This window comes from Musca autumnalis, unplaced genomic scaffold (assembly GCF_047663935.1).
Source record: "Musca autumnalis isolate F117 unplaced genomic scaffold, ASM4766393v1 scaffold_2, whole genome shotgun sequence".
In the NCBI taxonomy this organism is placed as follows: domain Eukaryota; kingdom Metazoa; phylum Arthropoda; class Insecta; order Diptera; family Muscidae; genus Musca; species Musca autumnalis.
Window position 1 is genome coordinate 135,821,442 of NW_027411755.1, and position 24,698 is coordinate 135,846,139.

Below are 24,698 nucleotides of genomic sequence, written 5' to 3' on the forward strand. Positions count from 1 at the left end.
ATTATCCACTTTCATAAAAATGCAAACCATAGATCTGAAAACATTCCATTCTATAACTTTTGTCTACGCAATTCTTGTTCAATATCATCATTAAATCACAATCGATTCATACGATTCGGCAACAATGCTAGCACATAATTCAACTTGCTGTTGTTCTCTGTTGTGTCGAAAATAAAAACAAAGACATTTCAATGCTGATGATGACGAAACTATAGGGAGAACAAAAAATCACAGAAGGAAATCGCTATTCCGGCATAAATTTCCATCACTGTCAAAAAATGTTATTTAAAGCGTAATTTCTTCAGTACTTAAATCATGACATTGCCTGCCTCAATGTGTGTAACCAGACGCGCAAATAGTGGCGCATAACAGACAACATATTGCCATTCGAGATGACACACTCACACACACACAGGGAGTGAGTGAGTGGCACACTCCTCCATTCTGTTGGCTGTTCAAGAAATGATATAGCCGTTTTGTCTGTCACCTTTGACCGGCCGAAGCAAAACACAAAAGACAACATCGGAGCAGGAAAACGAAAAAAACAGATATCACCAAAGAAGAATTTATAAATAAAAATCACTTAAAATGAACGACATAATTCAATTGGACCCAAACAACAAAGAATTTTGTGTCGTTATAGATACATTTTTTGCAGATGATTCGATTTATGGATTAAATATTGTAGTTGGACACTTTTTTGGTAGACTCAGTGATGGCAGGAAATTTTTACGAATGTGTTAAAAAGGCCTGTAAATTCAGAAAATTTTTAGAAATGCCTTAATTAGATAAAAAATTCATGTAGATGGATTTGATTTAAAATAAATAATGTTTCTAATTTGGTTTGTAGCTATTGCATCTAATCTTGAATTTTGTACTCTCTCCGAATTTACCCAAGTAAGCAATTCGGGGTCTGTACCAGCCCTCGCTGTACATAATGAAAACGTTTTTCAAAAGGGCAAAATAATGTCGTCTTTGCCAAACAATTTTCACTAGATACTTAAGAGTTAAGATCACAAAAGCAACTATGTAGTGACAAATACAGCAAAAATAAATATATTTTAATTTTAAACATAGCAATATTTTTATTTAATGTCAACGCCGTTCAGGGAAATTAAAAAAATGCCAAGAAAGTGAGGAAGGAAGAACAATGCAAAAAAATATACAAAGTTAGGCGTTTATTTACATACATACTCATATAAGTTTATACACATATTGTGCGTGTGACTTGATTTCTTGTCATTGCTGCCAATGTCTGTCCGTCTGTCCATCCCCACCAAACTTTTGACAAAGAAAATTTATATCCAGTTTTATGCGACAACATCAAGTAATTAAACGATATTCGATGTTGACAAAAATTAATGTTTAACTCTATGAAATGTGATTTGCACGAAATTAAATGTATTGCTTTTTTTCTTACATTTATTTCATAGGTTTACCACCACAAGCTCATATCTGCCAATTGTGCTTTAAATTGTTTCCAAATCCAACGGCCTTGGAAACGCATTTTCAAACGGAACACACCAAAGATGCTGCAAACCGTAGTACACCACAATCGTCGTCGGGTAGTGGAGGTGGTGGTGCTGGCAGCAATATTGCATCGATTGAAACTGACACTTCAAATGTTGGTGATAATAGTCATGTGGTTACAGCGGAGGATAAGAATATTAAGGATACAACAACAATCAATGACATCCACAATAAAGACAACTCCTGTGATGCATCTAATACTGCGGAAACTTCTCTTTATGACAACAAAGTAAGTATTTCTTTTTTTAAAAAACAATATTAAATAAATTTGAAAAATCGAATACCATTTACATAACAGAAAGTATAAGTAAAGGTATGGAGACCCCTTGTCTTCATAATTTTGTGGCCTGTTTTAGGGAGTTCTTATCCAATTTATAACTAATTCAATTTAAAAATGTGTAAATTAAAAATACGGAAAATCAGTAGGTACCGTTTTTTTAAGTTATCAGGTTCTATTTCTTCTCTGTACAGACTCCAGAATTCGGCAACCTGGACTGGTTGCGTCAATAAAGAATCAGGAGACAGGTGAGTGGGGTTAGTTGGGCAGCTAAACAAATGCAGTGTGTCGTGTGATCCCAATCCACATGCCGGCCATATGTGGGTATCGTGGCATCAATTCGGGCCCAACACGAATTGGCTGCAACGTCTGGATCTTAACTAGGCTAAAACCACTCGTGTTTGCCTTGGCAGCTGGCGTTCTTCTGTTGCGATGGATGGGGGTGGCTCCAAGTACGGCATTCACACTGTATCTCTGGACTGCCTGCGCAACCATTTCAGTGTGAATGCTATCCAAGCCTGCCTGATAGGGTCGTTGGTCTAGAGGTTATCTTTTATACCCTTTGGACCTCTCTCTCTCTCTCTAGATCATGAAGATCTCTCCTGATGTGCCTGGGCGTGGGAAGCCTGTCCATTAAATCGTGACGGAAATGCTCACTGCGATAACACCCAAGCATGAAGATGGTCCACTGGTGTCATGAGGAGGCAGATTTTAATCTTCTTCCACTGCGAAGTAACATTTGCATATCACGCTGGCGCCGCATAGCATACCACAGAACGGCCTATTGCGTTGTAAGGGGTCAATAAGATTTCTTTGTCAGCACCCCAAGTGCTGCCGGTCAGCGACTTGAGGCCCTTGTTCCTACTTCTGATCTGATCTTATCGCTGTGGCTTGCTCGGACGACTTAAACATGCTATCGAACGTGACGCCAAATATTTTGGGGTAGTTAGTGGTCGGAATCAGTACACCATCGACCACTGTTCAGTGGAAGCCTCATTTCAGCCTTCCAAGTGGTGAACATTGTAGAGGTGGATTTAGCGGCGGATATTTTCATATTCTTCAGATGGAAGAACTGCACTAGGTCAGCTCACATACGCCGTTGACGACATGACCCAATGCCAAGAAGTATGTGGAAGTACAGTTCCGGAGATATCACCCCCTTGGGGAACTCCCTGTTTTACTCTACGGGTTCTGGACTTCTTGTTTTTGAATTCCACAAACGACTGACCTCCGCAAATATAGTTTATTGTCCAAAGTTTAAAACACGGCTGGAGCGTGATCTTCTCTATATCTTCGAACAGCTTGGCATGGTGGACGATATCGAAAGCCATCGATAGGTCATGTGTCACTATGACTGTTCGGTTGCAGGGTTTGTTCTGGTTCAGTCATTTACTGATATGTGTGGATATGGCTATGGCTATACTATGCATTTTCCAGAATCCATGTTGATGTTGGGCAATTGGAAAACTGCTTCTCATTGTGGGGAGAAACAGTGCCTTTAAAATCATTGCTAGTGGCGACAGGAGGGAAACCAGCCTATACGATTCACTTCTGCTGGCATCCTTGCATTGGATGATTTCGCGTTTCGGATGACGTCTGCAACACTGCCCATCGTAAATTGTGATGGTACCTCATCGGCTGGGAGGGTTTTATACCGCGTAGCACTCTCTGGTACTCTATAAATTTTCGGTTAAAATAACACGCGCATTTAATACTGTACCAATGTTGCAATGCTTCCGGTAGTCTAGCCACTTTTTCTGCTTATGTTCGCCTACTATCATGTTGACTTCAATTACGACGAAACTCATCACGGTCATTAGCTAGTCCCGTCGCCTCTGTTGGGAAGTTTGGTGAGATTTTGGGTATTCGACCAGTCATTACCTAGGACGAAATGCCCTAGTTGCTGACGGTTATTGTTCTCTGAAAGCGAGCATACAACGCAGGGCACAGCTATTCATCGGTGGTATGTACACATTAAGGAGCTTTACCGCGGCAGTACCACGCTTTACTGCTACCACCATACATTCCATGATGGAGTCACGCCCAAGCGAGATAGGTCTGTACTGGACAGACATGTGTATTAGGAATGCAAGTCTTCCTCCGCTTCTTGTGCGATTCTTCCGCAGAACGCTGGGACCATCACAACGTTGCAAGCTGCAGGTGGCGGTGAGCTTACTTTCCTGGATCGCGGTGACGATTTCGCTGACCTTATTGCGGAGACCGTAGAATTGTTGAAATGATGCATTTCTGGGCCGCTATAAGTTGGAGACACAGTGGGTGATATTCTGGCGCACCAACCAGCAACATTACTATCACAGTAATCCTGAGTGTGACTAAGGCCGGAGCACCTTTGGAAGTTCAGCCGTAACCTACATCTTTTATATCCCACCATTGTTGACATGTGTTGAATACGGATATGGGAAACGAAACAGATATATTCTGGTCCGGAGATCATTTCTATCACGGCACGGACCGAAAGAGCTCGGAGCAGGCATTTCGGGATAAATGCGGCTTCCATTGTGAAAAAATACACGAATACAAACACATAATTGTAGAGGTGACGGCCCCTGGTCGACGATTCCTCAGAGTCAATCCGATGCATAGAAAGTTTGAATTTTAGTAGTTAGTCTTCGTTGGAAACGCTGAACATTCCCCCAGAAATCTGTTGCTTGTTCTGATATAGCCACATAGAACAGTACCCCCGGTTTTCGGTATTTTTAGGGTTTTGGCTTCATTATCACTTCGAAATTACTGAAATTTCATGCCTATTCTTTGTACTCTGAGTTTTCCCCCAGAAATTTACTGTTACAGTTCCGTTTTGATATAGCCCCCTTAGAATGGTACCTCCCTATTTTCGGTATTTTCATGGCTTTATCCTAATTTAGCCGAAATGGGTTAAATTTCGTATTTAGTCTTCGTTTGGAGCGCTGAACTTTCCCCCAAAAGTTTGTTGCTATACGTCCTTGATTTGTCATAGTCCCCATAAAAAGTGCCACCCGAGATTTATACCCTCCACCATAATATGGAGGGTATAATTAAATTTGTCATTCCGATTATTAAGTATATATATCATTAAGTATATATATCCTTGATCAGGGTAAAACTCTAAGTCGATATAACCATGTCCGTCTTTTGAAATCAAGATACACCCCGCAATTTTTAAGATATAGCTTTGCAATTTGGTAAAGAAGTTTCTATTACTCCTAGGATGTATAGCATTGCAAATGGGCTATATCGGCCCAGGTTTTGATATAGCCCCCATGGTACTTTGAAGGTTTTAGCCTCATTATCACACCGAAATGGCTGAAATGGGGTACTTAGTCTTCATAGGGGTATAAAACCTTCCCCCGAAAAATTTTCGGTATAGGTCCACGCCTTCATATTTCCGACATTACCTCCCGATTTTCGGTATTTTGAAGTTTGTGGCCACAATAATCCACCGAAATGGATGGAATTTGGTATTTAGTCTTCGTTGGAGGTATAAAACTTTCACCCAGAAACTTGTCGGTACAGCTCCACGCCTTAGTATAGCTTTCCATATGAGATTTGTCGGTATAGGTCCACGCCTCAGTATAGCCCCCATAGAACGGTACCTCCCTATTTTCGGCATTTCGAAGATTGTGGCCTCAATATTCCACCGAAATATCTGAAATTTGGCAGTTGCTCTTCATTTGGGGTATAAAACTTCCGTATGAAATTTGTCGATATAGACCCACGCCTTCATATAGCCCCATAGAACTGTACCTTAAGATTTTCGGTATTTTGAAGGTTGTGGCCTCAATATTCTTCCGAAATGGCTGAAATTTGGTATTTAGTCTTCATTTGGGCTACAAAGCTTTCCATATGAAATTTGTCGGTATACGTCCACATCTTTGTATAGCACCCATTGAACGGTACCTCCCGATTTTCGGTATTTTGAATGTTGTGGTCACAGGAACCCACCGAAATGACTGAAATTTGGTATTTAGTCTTTGTTGGAGGCAAAAGCCTTTCTGACTGAAATTCGTCGGTATAGGTCCACGTTTCGATATAGCGCCCATAGAACGGTACCTCCGATTTTCGTAAATCTGAAGGTTGTGACGTCAATATCCTACCGAAAGACTTTTGTTATTTATTGTTCAATGGGTTTATAAAATATTCCAGAAGAGAATTATCAGTATAGGTCCGCGGGTTTCTATATCCCCCATAGAAGCATACCTCTTGATTTTCGGTATTTTGAAGGTTAAACCGAAATATCGGAAATATGGTATTTAGTCTTCTTTGAGTCTAAAAACTTTTCGCCAGAAATTTGCAGGTATAAATCGACGTTTTGATATAGCCCCCATGGAACGCTTCCTCCCGAATTTCGGGTTTGAAGCTTAGCCTCAGTGTTTTGCCGAACTTGCTGAAATTTGGTATTTAGTCTTTTTCATAAAGGAAAGGAAACTTATTGTTCCATATTACTTCAATTTCGTGGATTCATTGTCACATTTTCGGTCAGAAAATGGCGGGGATGTCATGGTGGAGGAGGTACTTTCATAAAATAAAGGAAGTAAATTATTCGTGGTGAATTCAACAACTTGTGTTGGAGGGTTAAAAAGATCGGCCCGGCCGAACCTAATGCGTTTTTTACTAGTTGGAGTTTAGGAAGCATCCACAAATGGTTCGCACCAGGGATCAAAGATCCGCCAGTTCGTCCTCCGCTTTTTTGTTTACTTGATAGAATTATGTCGTTTAGAAATTAACCAATTTTGTACTTATAAGTGTCCCATATAATGTACACCTGTGTTTCCTATATGTTGTGAATAATGTTGTCCATCAATTCTAATATAATCTGTATAAAACTCTCCCAGTTTACACATTAAATCTTAATCAGAGAAATTTACAACAAAATTCCTTATGTTTAAACACATTTGAATTCCTTTTAGAGTTTTTTCTAACCGAACCATATTCATCACATTCGTCCCACAAACATAAATTCTTCCGGTTAAGTGGAAGTAATATAGCCACTACACATGTACATACATATATCCAACTGCCACTATGTCTAATGATGTTTTCTCAACTATACGTTTCTTTTTTTGCTATTCCTCGCCACATGTAATCCCACCAAATTTGGTATATCCACTCCATTTGTGGTCATGTGTAATTAATAATCTCATCATAATTTGTTACTCTAACAACCATATTTGTTGCCATAAATACATTGACAGAGAACGGCATATTTTGTGGTTACATCTTCTTCTTCATCAGCTGCGGGTTATGGTTGTTATTTCTTTGGCTTGCGCTTCACATCATTTTTTCTCATTTATTTTGTGTGGTATCTTGTGTTCGTTTGTGTCCATAAATGGCAAAAGACCATGTCGTTGACTATTAGTTGTTACTCTCATCATTTGCTAAAAGCAATTAACGGGAAAAATTTTTTCTATTCTGTGAGAAATTAATAATATTTCAATTAAAAAATGTTTATTTATTTTCTTACATAAATAATAACAGCAATGGTCTGGAGTAGAGAATATTTGTAACTGGGCACAGAAATTTCCCCAGCGATTGTCAAAATAAGATAAGTTTTTTTATTCATACATATGTATATCTTAGATTCACTTTAATATTAAGAATGACACATGCTCATAATGCGCAAACTTACGTACCTACATACATACATCATACTATTTTCTTTAATACATTTTATTGAAAATAATTTGACATAACATATTCAGAATTTATGACCGCAAAACCATAAATCACTTTCAGTATGCAAATTTCATATGAAATGAAAAACTTATCCTCGCGCATAGACACTCGGAAAACACAATGCTCTCTAAGAATTTTGTCACTAGTGCATCTTCATCACATTGCAGCCAACCATTTCCCCATTCTCCTCCGCACTATGCTTAATGCTCGATTTCAAGTCTTTAATGTATGACGTTCTTGCATCCATGTCGTCACGGCAGTGTGCAGCATGCTGCATATGATACTGATGAGAATTTGTGACTTTTTTGTTTCAGATGTGGCGTCTGGATTGTGATTTTCAGTTGCAAACAACATTGTTGTTGTTTTGTTTATTCTTGTCACAAGACATTACATTGTCATTAAAATGACAATTAAATCGCAATAATTATTTAAACGTTTAAAAGTACAAGTGTACATGGTGTTGATATTGAATTTTTATAGTTCACTAAATGATTGGCGATGAATACAAAACGATTTGTCTTATTAAGAGCTTTATAACTCTTAATAATTATTTTTTCTTTATTATTGGAACCAACCACAGTCCTATAGACTAAGTTCTCTGGTGGCTTGATGTCTAATCGATAATGATGTCTCAAATATAACTACAAGGTGAATGTAAATAAGAAAAGTCAGGGTGTGCGCATTCAATTTTACCGTCGCTGTTCAATTCTCTGGTAAAATCTACTCCTACTTCGATTGTTCTATGCTATTTTTTTTTTCGAAAACCTGTCTGCGAAAGCCCAAAAGGCACATTGATTGCCTTCATTTTTTCACAAGAGGCTATACATTTTCAGAACTACCCCCATTTTTATAAGTCTTCTTTTGCTATAGTTTGGATTTACCGAACAGATTTATAGTGTTCCGGTTAACTTAAAGTTAAAAGTGATGATTGAATTTCAAGGAGAAGCTTCTTCGCATAACTTTCTATGTAAAAATTGTATTCAATGCCTCCAAATTGGTTTATTTTTCATTTTCAAATCCATAAAATAGTTAAATAACACATATAACACTGTGCCACAAATTGGAGCTCAAGGTCTGTGCGGTGGAAAATTCCTTTTGGAGATGAAAGCCCTTAGTGAGTATATTAAGAACCCAAAAGGAAATTTTCCCCATAGGTCAAGTTTCTGAGATATCGCGCGATGAATTTTTTGAATTTTCGCCTATGATGCTTGAGAAAATAGATTTATATCTCTGTTTGCCGTAATTGTAGCTTCGTTTTGAGATTACATGTCTTCAGTCAAATCGAATGGCGAATCTTTTTGTGGAACATTTCATTCTTCTAACTCAATTCCTTCCATGTCCTTTTCGCCCTTTCTTTCTTGAACTGTAGTAAAAGTACCACAAGATGAGATTTTACAGCATCCAAATATTCCACAAAAATGTTGCTTAGAGAATTTTAGGTACGGTTCTCATTGACAACTAATCGATATTGTCACGTTTTCATTGTCCTTTTAGTCATTTACCCGGTTTTTGTTCAGAAAAAACCTATGTTTTGTTTTTCTGTATATTCGTTATTTGTTATGTATTGGTAGGTAGACATACCCATTGGTTATCGCTTATATTGACAACTGGGATGTATCTGAAATATTTACCATATATAGCCGCCGATATGCTGAACACGTTAATGACAAATTTTCTTGGAAAATAGATCCGCTTATCTAATATTTTGAACCGAATATAGCGATATAAAACCCGGATTTTGTACCGATTTTAAGTAACCGATTAAGGTTATATGTATACCATTAGAAAGCTAATAAAATTGCCAATCAGGGAAAATAAATTTTTTGACAGCATCTTACCTGAGTTCGGTGCTAAAACAAAAAACCCGTATTCTTGAACCGTTTTTAAGGAAAAATATCACTGCGCGTAAATATGAAGATAAAAGCTTGGTGGGTGAAATATTCTTTTTGCCGATGAAAGTCGATGAAGTTAGTATTATGAACCCGGAAGGACAGTTATGCCATAGGTCAAACTTCTGAGTTATGGCGTGATACATACGTTCTCGATGAACTTTAAGAACACGACAATAAACCCGTAACATAAATTCCATTTCGCTATAACTCAGAAGTTTGACCTATGGCATAACTGTCCTTCCGGGTTCATAATATTAATTTCATTGGCTTTCATCGGCAAAAAGAATATTTCACCCACCAAGCTTTTATCTTCATATTTACGCGCAGTGATATTTTTCCTTAAAAACGGTTCAAGAATACGGGTTTTTTGTTTTAGCACCGAACTCAGGTAAGATGCTGTCAAAAAATTTATTTTCCCTGATTGGCAATTTTATTAGCTTTCTAATGGTATACATATAACCTTAATCGGTTACTTAAAATCGGTACAAAATCCGGGTTTTATATCGGTATATCCGGTTCAAAATATTAGATAACCGGATCTATTTCCCAAGAAAATTTGTCATTAACGTGTTCAGCATATCGGCGGCTATATATGGTAAATATTTCAGATACATCCCAGTTGTCAATATAAGCGATAACCAATGGGTATGTCTACCTACCAATACATAACAAATAACGAATATACAGAAAAACAAAACATAGTTCTTTTCTGAACAAAAACCGGGTAAATGTCAAAAAAGACAATGAAAACGTGACAATATAGATTAGTTGTCAATGAGAACCGTACCTAAAATTCTCTGAGCAACATTTTTGTGGAATATTTGGATGCTGTAAAATCTCATCTTGTGGTACTTTTACTACGGTTCAAGAAAGAAAGGGCGAAAAGGACATGGAAGGAATTGAGTTAGAAGAATGAAATGTTCCACAAAAAGATTCGCCATTCGATTTGACTGAAGACATGTAATCTCAAAACGAAGCTACAATTACGGCAAACAGAGATATAAAGCTATTTTCTCAAGCATCATAGGCGAAAATTCAAAAAATTCATCGCGCGATATCTCAGAAACTTGACCTATGGGGAAAATTTCCTTTTGGGTTCTTAATATACTTATTAAGAGCTTTCATCTCCCAAAGGAATTTTCCACCGCACAGAAACCTTGTTGCACAGTGTAATAAGGGCCCCTAAGTTAATAAATAGAAAAATATAAAAACCGGTTTGTAAACCAGATATATGTTTATGGCTTTGTTCTGTGATGATGACCTTTATTAGTTAAGTTTTACTAACCCGGAACACCCACAGGTTCTTCTTGTACCTTTTTGACCAAAGGCTGTGTTTAATGTTCGCAGACTACCTCCCATTGTGTCAATATCAAAACATTCCGGAAAATGAACGCCCGATAGGAGTGCAGCGTGTCTAGCCGGGAGTTAGTTTAGGCGTCTTTGATGTTTTCCCAAATTATTTGTCGAAATCTTGCGCTTACGAGAACTTTCTCTAGAAACTAATTCAAGCGCTTTGAATTTACCCTACTTTCTGTTTGTTGTTGTCTGCGTAGGGCCATTATCTAATTTCTCCATATTGCTAAGGGTTGTACCAATGACTTAACCCTTTCGGCCCCGAACTTGTTTCCTCGAATTAGTAGTTACTTTAAAAACATAGAATTAAAGTATAAGTCAAAACTAAGACATAACATAAATTGGTGGGCGTTACCCCACCTATTTCGGAAGATACAGTACATTTAATCTAAAATTTAATTGCTCATTATTTTGTGCAATTATGTAAATATAAATGTTAGATTCGTATAGAAGTATACCTCTGACCTTACTTTTGAAGAATCAAAACTAAAGTTTAACATAAAGCTCATACATTTTGATTTAGAAACGATTTAAATAATTTGGACTGTACACATCGATTTTTGACATGCCGTGATTTTCCAGACTTCACACTGAATAATGCATCGTAGTTCTGTTGATCGGGATACAACTGGCACTTTTTTGTAATTTTTGCATTCTTAGGACTACAATTAGCCAAAGCAATGTGTTCTTTGAGGAAAAAATTCCGTTACTTTTAAATAAAACGAAGTTAAAATCGAAGTTGCTTATAAGCAACGTTGGGGCCGAAAGGGTTAAGTACAGTACACATTGTCAGTTTTGAATGACGATTTTTTGCAATTATCGATAACTGTCCAACCGCCCAGCAACCACAAAATACATATTTGGTGGTTGCATGAAGAATGACAAAAAATGAACGGCCACACTAGCAAGCACAACAAAGCTGTCATTCAGAACTGACAATGTGTACCCAGCTTTACAGTTTAATAATATTGATAGACGTTCAAACTAAGTAATCGAATACCAATTAAGGTCCCAAAGTTTATATTGCCTCCCATGCAAAATAATTCGATTAGCTTTGTCGGTGTTTTAGAGTATAGAGTGTTAGTAGACGTTTAGCACAAGAGAAAGCTTTTCAACGATGTAGATTTATATACACAAAGGTAAACATTGTCGCTTTGAAGCTTTGGAGAGCTTTAAAAATATATGAGGGAAAGTCAAAAAAATTAACATTGATGAAGCCAAGGTTTGCACTATTATAATACGCGAACTATTCAAGTGTACCACAAAATATGATCATAGTTGGTGTGTGTTTTTGATCGAAGCTCAAAAATGTGGCTAAAAAAGTTAATTTGCGCGGAACCTATGACCGCGTAAATGAATCAAAATATATAAAAACACGTTGAAGCAAACGAGTTTTTTTACGATTTTAATCGATTTGTCCAAAGTAAAATTAAAAGAATACAAAATAAAGGTTAAACTTCTAATGAATAATTTTTCAAAATTTCCACTGCATTCACCTTTTATGAATGCTGACATTTTCAAGCCAGATTTTAGGTGTTTTTTGTATTTTTAATTTAACGGTGACGCGCATTCGGCTTTTGCTAGGAACCTCTATTAGGATTAAAGTTACGCATAATTTTATATCCACTGCCAAAAGCCAAAATTTAGTGCGATATTTTTTCGAAAAACCATATTTTTTGGTTACAGTATTTACAATATCCTTTTGATTGTACTGGGAACCCAAGATATTTTAGTTCCTTGACGGTTCGGATCATATAAATCATACATCGTGAAAATCCATCCACTAGAACGGCAAAAACAGCAACTGCAAAAACCGAAAAATGTCTGAAAAATGTTTTTTAAAATATCGCGGATTTAATCGCGTTTTCTGAGGATCGTTTCCTTGTCAATAAAGAAACTGACGCATCACACGCGTTTTTACGAAAACAGCGGTTTAAAAAATTTAGTGGCATGGGAGCTGTATTCGATGTATCCCAAAAATAGTCTGTAATGCTACATCCATGGTTCTTGATGGATTTTATCGAAATAGGTTTAGATCGATGTATTTTTTCTTGGATGATAGTGATATCGGATGCGCATAAAAAGTGTATGCACTTTGTGCAAATTATAAGCGTTATACCATTTTGACAAATGTGTACAAATTAAAAGAGAAGAATTCGCCGTATTCATAAACCGCATGCGCATCAAGTGGTTATGAGGATTTCGCGATTTACACGCATTTCAAAATGAACATTACCCAATACAGTTTTATTTGAAGATTATACCCCATTAAAGGAATCTAAAATTTATTTTAGCGTTACCCATATCCTCCGCTAGATGTTAGCGTGTACTCGAGAAGTCATTAGAATAAAAATATGTGATTTTTGGTTGAATTTTAAATAATATAGAAGAATAACTCCGACCTTCTTTTCCTACACTTTCAACTAACTCACAAAATAAATTTAAAAAAAAAATATTTTGTCTTACAAAAATTTTATAAATTCCCTCAATATATGTTTTTGTTTTTGCTATAATATGCAAACAGATTTGTATATTTTTGGTTTCATTTGAATCCTCGCGATGTTTAGATTACGTACATATTTTTAAAATATTTTTCCAATGCATAAACAGCTTAATTTTTATTAAAACAAGTTGCAAGCCAGTAATTTTTTTTAATTCTTTCTTAATTTCCGCGAAAATTTACAACTTTTTCACTAAAGTTATGGAACCTCAGTAAACATATAGTATGTAGGAAGCCATAAATTAACACTGTTTCTCAATATAATGAATTGCATTTTTATAAGATTTTTTCTTATAATCTGAATTGAAACCGCCATAACTTTTGCGCGCAATACCCAAAATTAGTATCTCGAACAGATTTGAGAATGGGAATTTTTTATCTATTCATGTACCAAAAATCGTTCATGTAGCTTCAAAAAAAATTTTTAATTTTTTTCAAATGGAATATTAAAAATTGTTGACTTTTCCTCATACGAGTATTATAGCGTTCTTCCTCGAAGACACGTACCGCCCACGTAAGTCATATTTGGAAGACAAATTGTTCTTCCTCGAAGACACGTACCGCCCACGTAAGTCATATTTGGAAGACAAATTCTTGGAGTTATTCCAGGGCACCTTTTATCTATTACCCACTATGTAAAGTCTGGCACTAACCCCCTGTTTTTGTAACTATTTTTTGTTCGTTCGTTTATATTCGTAATAATTTGGACATCCATAGCTCAGCCCCTAGATGACATACAGACCTAATTCTTCGTACACACGTTCCATATATAGTTAAGAATTCTCCATTCAAAAATCAGCGTTTCACATTTGGGCTAAAGCGAGTAAATCGATTTACAAAATTTGACAATTCGTGTGAGAACAATAATTTTTTTACAAAAGCAGGGGGTAAATGTCAGCTCATATTTATAATGGATAATTTTAAACCCATGACCTACATTGGAAAAGCATTCCCGAGGGCAGAGGTGGGCATCATGACTAAAACCTTATGTCAAATTTTAGTATATGATAGAATTGACATTACAATATACACTAACCCCCTGTTTTTGTAACTATTTTTTGTTCGTTCGTTTATATTCGTAATAATTTGGACATCCATAGCTCTGCCCCTAGATGACACACAGACCTAATTCTTCGTACACACGTTCCATATATAGTTAAGAATTCTCCATTCAAAAATCAGCGTTTCACATTTGGGCTAAAGCGAGTAAATCGATTTACAAAATTTGACAATTCGTGTGAGAACAATAATTTTTTTTACAAAAACAGGGGGTAAGAAAACATACAGCTAACTGGAATTCCACAACATTTTAAATCACTATTAAAAAACAATTAAAAAAAGTATCAGTCGGCTTTGCCGACAGAGATATACCCTCAGCCTATGTGAATTGGAATATTAATCTACGGACAGATCAAATATATTTCGGTTCTTTTCAGAATTTTGTGGCCATTTTGTACCTATGAACTTGGCGACGATAATGGGGATTAGGATTTATGTTTTGCGGAGGGGCTACTTAAAGGAATATACGACATAGGAAGTGGATCTGATTTTGAGAGTCATATCTTTTTGATATATAGTGGACAGACTAGTCATTTCAGTGGGTCATCTTATAACTTTTGGACCAGTAAGCCAGGAAGCATGGAATTGTCCACGGAAAACATAATATGACTGTAAAAAACAGGACCACAATGAACAGCATCGACAGTCATTTCCAAAGCATCTTGGAAGAGACCTTAAATGCATATCGACACGAATGTTGAACTTTTGTGGGGGAGGTACCCTAAGGGGAAGAAGAAGTCCTCGTGCTCTCCACCGACTACATATAGGGGTTTTTACACCTTTCGGGACTTGCCCCTGAAAAAACATTTATCGTCGTAATGGAGTAAGCGAATGCAAGTTGCTTCAACAGAAATTTTGTGTGGGAGGTACCCGAGGGAGTGGACAAATATAGTCCATATATAATCCTGATCTATATCTGGTAGATGTATTAAGATGTGTAAAGTATGGACCAAATCGTTCACTTAATTCAAGAGTTATCGTGCGCGCAATTTTTCCGAATATTTTTGAACTTTTGTGGGGGAGGTACCTGAAGGAATGGACCGATTTGGATTATATTCGAACGTAAACTATGTTTGGACAAAATATTACGGAAGCCAAATTTTGGACTGAATCGGCAGATCCGTTCGAGAGTTATTTGCGCTCAAACCATTACATACGGTGTCATAGGGGTTTTTCCCGGGGTTTCAGGCAGATGAAACTTGCACCGTCGCATAGCGGGCGGTGAATACAAGTTGCAACAACAAAAATCAAAGCGATTCTAGACCAGGCCCTAAACCGAAATTTTGTGTGGGAGGTACCCGAAGGAGTGGACCAATCGAGTCCATCGAGTCGAGGTTCCAAACCTTATCTAACCCTGTTTACGATATACAAAGTATGGACCAAATCGGTTACTCCCTTCAAGAGTTATCGTGCGCACAAATTTTCCGAACATTTTCGAACTTTTGTGGGGGAGGTACCTGAAGGACTGGACCGATATCGCCCATCTTCGAACTTAAACTAAGTTTGGACAAAATATTACGAAGGCCAAATTTTGGACGGAATCGGTTAATCCGTTCGAGAGTTATCGTGCGCTCCAGCCAGAAGAACAGACAGACGGACGGACATGGCTAGATCGACTCAAAATTGTCTGAAACACATTTCGTCCAAACATACTTGGGGTCTAAAACTATTATTTCGATGAGGCACATTTTCATCGTAACAAAGTGTATATACCCTCTTTAGCCTAAAGGCTGAGGGTATAACAAGTTATACCCTCCACCATGAGTTGTATTCAAGTAAAATTTAACAATTAGTTTCCTTTCGTTTATCAAGATGATTAAACACCAAATTTCAGCAAATTCGGTAAAACAATGCCAACGTGGTGCAATGGTATGAACACCCGCCTTGCACGCTGAAGGTCGTGGTTCGATTCCCCGGCCAGGCAAACATCAAAATTTTCAACGTTGGCAAAATACCCCTCAGTAATGTTGGAGACATTTTCTGAGTATTTCAGCCATGTAAAACTTCTCTACAAGCGGTGTCTTAGGACACGCCGTTCGGACTCGGCGATAAACTGTAGGTCCCGTATCATTGAGCTAATATGACTCGGGGTGCACTCATTGATATGAGAGAAGTCTTCCTTGCCCCGTATGGGATGTTTGTGGAACAATTATAATTATTATTAATGCTTCAAACCTTCGAAGTACCGAAATTCAGGAGGTGCCGTTCCATGGGGGCTATGTCAAAATGTCGATCTATACCTACAAATTTCTGCGGAAATTTTTTAGACTCAAAAAACACTAAATATCAAATTTCGGATATTTCGGTAACATTTTCAAAATACCGAAAATCAAGAGGTACGCTTCCAGGGGGGATATAGGAACCCCCGGACCTATACTGATAATTCTAGTCTGGAATATTTTAAAACCCCATGGAAGACTAAATAACAAATTTCAGTCTTACGGTCGGATATTGACGTCACAACGTGGATCTATACCGACAAATTTCTGGGAGAAATTTCAGCCATTTCGGTGTGATAATGAGGCTAAAACCTTCACAATACCGAAAATCGGGTGGTACCGTTCTATGGCTATATGAGTCCACAACCTTCCAAATACCGGTAATAGGGAGGTACCGTTCTGTGGGGGCTATATGAAGGCGTGGTCTTATTCCGACAAATTCCATATTAAACGTTTGATACCCCAAATGAAGACCAAATACCACATTTCAGCCATTGTGGCCACAACCTTCAGATTACCGAAAATCAGGAGATACCGTTCTATGGGGGCTATATGAAGCCGTGGACCTCTACCGACAAATTTCTGTGAGGATGTTTTATACCGAAGACAAAGTACCAAATTTCAGCCATTTCGGTGTGATAATGAGACCAAAACCTTTAAAATACCGAAAATCGGGTGGTACTGTTCTATAGGGGCTATATCAAAACGCGGACCGATTTAGCCCATTTGCAATACCAAACATCCTAGGAGTAATAGAAACTTCTATACCAAATTAAAAAACTCTATCTTAAAAATTGCGAGCTGTATCTTGATTTCAACAGACGGACATGGTTATATCGACATAGAGTCTCCGATGATTATTTCGATGTTTTAACAACGGAATGACAAATTTAATTTAAGGGAGGAGTAATAGCTTAGTTTTTTTATACCCTCCACCATAATATGGAGGGTATAACAAAACTAAGCTAATACTCTCCCCCTGAAATTTGTCTGTAAAGGTCCACGTGTTGATTTAGCTAGCCCTCATAGAACGCTACTTCCGATTTTCGGTATTTTGAAGGTTTTAGCCACATAATCTTACCAAAATGGCTGAAAATTTCCCCAGGAATTTATCAGTATAGGTCTTGATAAACATACATATGTAGATCGCATAGAACAGTATTTTGAAAAAAAAACAAATGTATGGTTTAACAAAATGGCTGAAATTTGGGATTCGGTCTTCTTTAGGGCTACAAAACATTCCCCCAAGAAATTTGTTAGTATAGATACACGTGTGGATGCAGCCCCATGGAACGGTTCCTCCCAATTTTCGGTATTTTGAAGGTTTTTTCCACATTATCTTACAAAAATGGCTGAAAAAAGGTATTTAGTCTTCGTTTTGCCTACCAAACTTTCACCCTGAAATAGGTTTACCTATTGATATAGCCACCATAGAACGGTACCTCCTAAGTTTTCGGTATTTTGAAGTTTTCAGTCAAATTATCTTACCAAAATGGCTGAAATTTAGTACTTACTCTTCCTTGGACAACAAAATTGTCTCCCCAAAATTTGTTAGTATAGGTCTACGTGTTGATATAGTCCCCCATATAACCGTATCTCCCGATTTTCGGTATTTCGAAGGTTTTAGCCACATTACCTTACTAAATTGGCTGAAGTTTGCTATTTAGTCTTCTGTAGGGCTATTAAACTTTTCCAAAGAAATTTGTCAGTATACATAGGTCCACGTATTGATATAGAACCCAGAGAACGGTATCTCATGTTTTTCGGTATTTTAAAGGCTTTAGTCACATTATCTTACCAAAATATCTGAAATTTGATATTTAGTCATATGTTCCAACTTTCGGAGATATTTTTAAGAAGACCGCATTCAAATGAAACAAAAACTAATATAGTTTTAGAAGGTCCATGTCAAAGCTGTCAGAGTTGCCCGATGTTGAACAAAAAATTTGACATTAAGTTTTTTATTTTTGGCCAATGACTGAAACCACTGTAGCAGGTAGCAGACGCCTACCAGAATATGCGGAGAGTGCCACATCTCGTCAGACATAACCATCGTGGTCTTAAAAATGACGTCACCTGGCAAACCGTCGTTTCTTTTGGGTCAGGCCATATCCACATAATTGTCACAATCAGCAAACCGCCAGACTTCATCCCCTCTGAATGCTGCACTTTCACCAATCATGGAAAATCTAATTAGCCTAGTTTCATACATACGTACATTCCCACAACGTTCCGAAGGAAAAAGGAGACTTCGCTGATTTCAATTAAAGTGCACGCCGATTTATATTTACTCAATGATATGGGTCTTACTTTTTATCGTCTTACGATCCCACTTGTAGAGAAGTTTTTCATGGCCCGCTATGTTTCTATAATACGCGAAGTGAGAACAAATTTTCCATCACCCATCGACATTAGTCGATGTTACACTGACTAATCCGAAGAATAGAGAAAGTTCTTTTTATTGACAATTTGTCGATTTACCCGCATTAAATTTCTTCCTGCCTATTTTTATACCCTACACCACTATGTGGGGAGGGTATTATATGTTGGTTTTGGCCAAAAAGTTTGTAAAGCATCGAAATAATGGTCGTAGACCCATACTTATATATATCAAAATGAATGTCTCGACGAGCTGAGTCGATCTGGCTATGTGTGTCCGTCCGTCCGTCCGTCTGTCCATCTAAACTTTGTAATCACGCTACAGGTCGCAATTTTGATCGGGTCGTCACGAAATTTTGGGTTTTATTTAGGGGGGTCGGAATGGGCAAAAAACTTATGTGGATAAAAAGGCAATGTTTTTTCCAAAGCGAATATCTCAGCTTCTATGTGGAGTATACCAAAAGCAAAACCTGACAATGAAAGTAGAAAATATCACCTTTCTAATGATGTAAAGTAGGTTCTTGTAGGTGATCAAACAACGAAGATATCACAATAGTCGCAAATAAACCCCACATTTTCAAGTTTGCGATTTTAGTTATAATGACGAATATCACAGTTTTGGCTGGGGACTTTTCAAAAGCAAAGCCTGACTATGAAAGTAGAAGATTCTACCTTTACAATGATGCCAACTAGGTCGGCGTAGGTGACCAAATAGCGGAGATATCACAATGGTCGGAAATTCATCGCATTTTTCCATTTTTGGAAATCACGCTACAGGCCGCAATTTTGATCGGATCGTCACGAAATTTTGAGAGTTAATGGGGAGCTCAAAGAGGAAGAAGCCTATTGATTTTGGTGAGGGTCGAATAATATTTAGGTGTCGGAATGGGAAAAAAACTTATTTGGATAAAAATACAACGTTTTTTTCCAAAGCTAATATCTCAGCTTCTATAAGGGGTATACCAAAAGCAAAACCTAACAATGAAAGTAGAAAATATCACCTTTCTAACGATGTAAAGTAGGTTCTTGTGGGTGGTCAAACAACGAAGATATCACAATAGTCGCAAATTAAACCCAAATTTTCATTTTTGCGATTTTAGTTATAATGACGAATATCACAGCTTTGTTTGGATACTTTCCAAAAGCAAAAAGAAGATCCCATCTTTACAATGATGCAAACTAGGTCGTCGTAGGTGACCAAATAACGGAGATATCGCAATATTCGATAATACATCCCATTTTTCATTTTTTTTTTGGAAATCACGCTACTGGGCGCAATTTTGATCGGATCGTCACGAAATTTCGAGGGTTAATGAGGGTCTCACAGAGGATTGATTTTGATGATGGTCGGATAATATCTTGGGGTCGGAATGAGCAAAAACTTTATTTGGAGAAAAAGGTCAACATTTTATTCCAAAGCAAATATCTCAGCGTCTATAAGGGGTCTACAAAAAGCAAAACCTGGCAATGAAAGTATAAAATATCACCTTTACAACAATGTAACGTAGGTTGTCGTAGGTGGTCTAACAACGAAGATATCGCAATAGTCGCTAATAAAACCCAACTTCTCATTTTTGCGATTTTAATAATAATGACGGATATCACACCTTTGGTTGGGGACCTTCTAAAAGCAAAACCTGAAGAAAGTAGAAAATCCCCTCTTTGAAATTATGCAAAGTAGGTGGCAATCACACTACAGGTCAGAATTTTGATCGGATCATCACGAAATTTTCTCACAGAGATAGAGATGTTGGTGATGTCGACAGTAGTCAAATATAAAATTAAATATTAGTTATTTTGGTTCAGTTCGCCTTAAGTCATTTGGTATAAAAGCCAGATAGTTGAAAACTTTCGTATCTCCATAAAATAAATGTTTTCGAGTGAAAAGATTATTCACAGAGGTAGTGGTGTAGGGTATCACGTAGTCGGCCCCGTACCGTCTATAGCCTTTTCTCACTTGTTTTACAATGAGTAATGTTACAAACGTCATTATTAACGCTAATTCATCAAAAGTGTTGGGTCCTGACGGAATATACTTGGTAATGTTGAAATAGCTAAATGAGCGTTGAGTTAGTATCTCGCCAAAGTTCTCGTCAGTTTCCCATATGGTGACCAAAGTCTTGAGGCTTTACTCTGCCCCATCAGCATGAATGCCGTAGGCAGTATAGCACTGCAACATAGCTGCACGCCATCTCAACACATTTTAGTCGAGGACTTAAACAGATGGGACAGTGTTTGTGGTGTTCAACTTATCAAAAAACTCTGATAATGTCAAGCCCTACACGCTGTTCGTACGTGAAATTCAGGAACAAGCATTCGTTGCCCCGCAAAATGAAACAGGAAGTTCCTCAAGGTGGGCTGATATCTCCGGAACTGCTCTATAGTCTTGTAACTTTAGCGAAGATTAAATACCAAATTTCAGTACCGTTCTATGGGGGCTATGTGAAGACGTTGACCTATAGCGACAGATTGCGGATGGAAAGTTGTATACCCCCAACGAAGATTAAATACCAAATATCGGCCATTTCGGTGGGATGTTGAGGCTAAATCCTTGAAAATACCGAAAATCGGGCTATTCGAAGGCGTGTACCTACCGACAAATCTCAGCTGGAAAGTTGTACACCCCAACAAAGACTAAATACCAAATTTGAATCATTTCGGTGTAATATTGAGGCTAAATCCTTGAAAATACCGAACATCGGGAGGTACCGTTCTATGGGGGCTATTCGAAGCCGTGTACCAATACCGACAAATTTAAGCTGGAAAGGTTTATACCCCAACAAAGACTAAATACCAAATCTCAGCCACATCGGTGGGATAATAAGGCTTAAAACTTCAAAATACCGAAAATCGGGAGGTACTGTTATATGGGGGCTATATCAAAACGTGGACCGATGTATACCATTTTCAGTACCAGACATCCTAGGTAATAGGAACTTCTATACAAAATTATAAAGCTCTATCTTAAATTGCGAGCTGTACCGTCTCTCCGGACATGGCTATTTCGACTTAGAATTTTATGCTGATCAAGAATATATATACTGTATAGGGTCTCCAACAAACATTTCGATGTTTTATAAACAGAATGGCAAATTTAATTATACCCTCCATATTATGGTGGTGGGTAAAATAAAAACAACTTTTTTCCAAAGTGTCCGATTTTACTTTTAATTCCAGATTTATATTTTATTCTTCAATTCCTATTGAACCAATTCGTCCGGAACAAACTCGACGTCATTACAGTACTTATTTTTATATTGTAAATGCACTTTTCTTTCACATTTATATTTTAATTTAAATCCCCAGTCAAATCATTATTTCTCAAATAGAAAATAAAGCGAGAAAACGAATCTGCCATAAAACCATAACATAATTTATTTTATGTGTTCATATGCGGACGGGTCCATGCATAGAAATAGGAAAAAAAAATCCAAATATAAACACAAAATTTTTAATAATGCGATATGCTAAATTTTGTGTAAATTTACAGCCAACATAATTCCAATTTAATGACCAGTAACTAGTGAATGCCAAAATAGCACTCCATTGTGTCTGCTTTGGGGCGAAGAAAAAAAAAACAACATTTGGTATGTTTATTTAGTCTGCTTCCTCCGAGCCCTCTATTTGTACGGCGGTATCGTTCAAACTTATTCAAAATACAAAATACAGTCATTTTAATAAGTGTCCGTAGCAATCCAAAATTGTTTATTTAGTATGAATATGGTGGAGATAAAACAGATAGATTATTAACAGGTCTCCCTGATGTTGCTGACGCTGGTGCTACTTCAACAGTTTTGTGTTGCTGTTTGTTCCGTCTCTCATAGACACAAAATGAGATGATGTTGTCGACGTGTTCGTCGCCGACGGCATTGCAAAAAAGGAAAATACTACTGAACTCAGTGGCATAGTTGGATTGCAGACGCAAATCTTTGGAATAACTCCAACTATTAGAGATGAACAAGAAATCATCATCAGCATCATCATAATAACAATAATATAAACATTGTCATTAGTCAAAGATGACAATGTGAGGAGATATAATGGGATACGCGGATGCAGACATAAAAAGAGCGGCACGAATGTTGTACACCCTTCCAATTTAAATTATGCAAACGAATTTTAAGGATTTCTTAGCAGGAAAGTTCAGATATATCGACCAGTTTATTTAGTAAAGATACACAGAAGGCGAATTCGGGCATAGATTTCCATTGATATCATAATATACTATTTTTATATAGGGTGAACCTGTTATATTACAATTTGTTTGCCATTTTCTTATATTTCCTCATATCAGACAAAATAAACATCAATACTTATAAAGTACTTTATTGACTTAAAATTTGTTTCTTTTCAGCCTTCGCTCAATCAAATTCTCTTTCAAAAATATCAACAACAATCATCGGAGTCCCTAGAACGGGAATCACAAAAGTCACCATTTGATCGCAGCAACAGAATCTGTAATGATGACCACGATGAAAATAGAAGAGAATCGCCTAAAAAGGCAGGCGACTCTGAAGAAATCGGGCACCACATCAAAACAGAACCCATAGCCGAAGAATCCGATGAAATGGCCAAATCTCGTACTGACTTAGATGAAGGTGATGAAGACGATGGATATCGGGAGACAACATCATCTCCCCCGATTCACATGAACTATACACCACATTCTGTTAATCCAGTAATGGCTATGAGTGGCTTATTGCCACCACCACCAGCATTATCATCAGCCGGTGCAGCTGCAGCAGCCACGGATCCCTCCTCCACCTCAGAACACTCACTGATGAAAATGCAAATGCGTAAGTTATCAATTAGTTTGTAAGTTATCTTTAGCCATTCAACCATACCACAAAAATGTTTGAAAACTTTATAGTAACCACAATTCCTCATCAATTTTCGAATTCCCATTCGACAACGATGTTGCAACAATCACACCACCATCACCATCACTTAGAAGCTCATCGTTTTCCCGCAACCCCATTGGATTTTCAACAGGCCCTTATGTCGGTGGGGCCACCTACATCCAGTCTAGATCCACCGGTGAATAATAAACATTATTGTCATATTTGTCGAAGGAATTTTAGTTCAAGTTCTGCACTACAAATACACATGCGTACACATACCGGTGATAAACCGTTTCAGTGTAATGTGTGCCAAAAAGCTTTCACCACAAAAGGCAATTTAAAGGTAGGCATTTGTAGGGGGGAGATTGAGGTCAGCTGGGAATTGTTTTTGTTATTTTGGTTTTTTGTTTCATATTGGATTTTAGGTTCATATGGGTACTCATATGTGGACAAATCCAACATCACGCAGAGGACGGCGCATGTCTTTAGAATTACCCATGCATCGACCAGGTGGTGGTAGTATGCCATCAGATTCTGAAATTTTTCCACGAAGACCGGATATATTTTTCCCGTATTTGCCACCGTTTTTTAATGGTCTGCCGCCAAAGGTAAGTTGCGTAGAATACATTTTATACTTTAAGTAGATCCTAAAATACGTTGAAGACTTTGATAAGACCTTTTGCCGAAATAAGACATTGAAAAAAGCTTTCAGCTACAGAAGTTTTTAAAACTGCCTATTGTAAGCAGAAGACGTTGAAAGGGTACCTTGGTTTTCCGTCTTTAAAAGACTTTGGGAAGGCTTTTCTCTCTATAAAAGACCTTGAAAAGCTTGACTGTCTACAAAACATATTGGGTAATTTTTCTGTCTACAGAAGTCATTGGGAATGTTTTCTATCTACAGAAGACCTTGAAAGGTTTTCTGCCTATAAAAGACGTACGAAAGTTTTTCTGTCTTCAGAAGATCTTGGAATGATT

General features: G+C 37.4%; 1 protein-coding gene across 8 annotated transcripts in view; it reads left to right on the forward strand.

The window, feature by feature from the left end:
- Positions 1 to 24,698, forward strand: part of salr (spalt-related) — a 120,545-nt gene that overhangs the window by 92,419 nt on the left and 3,428 nt on the right. For 4 of the 8 annotated variants that reach the window (XM_073969418.1, XM_073969420.1, XM_073969417.1 and 1 more), the window contains exons 4-7: positions 1,434 to 1,759; positions 23,237 to 23,678; positions 23,753 to 24,066; positions 24,149 to 24,331. In XM_073969418.1, coding sequence (XP_073825519.1) covers positions 1,434 to 1,759; positions 23,237 to 23,678; positions 23,753 to 24,066; positions 24,149 to 24,331 — 1,265 coding nt within the window. The remainder of the gene's footprint in view (positions 1 to 1,433; positions 1,760 to 23,236; positions 23,679 to 23,752; positions 24,067 to 24,148; positions 24,332 to 24,698) is intronic. The other 4 variants (XM_073969422.1, XM_073969424.1, XM_073969421.1 and 1 more) reach the window with 1 other exon arrangement.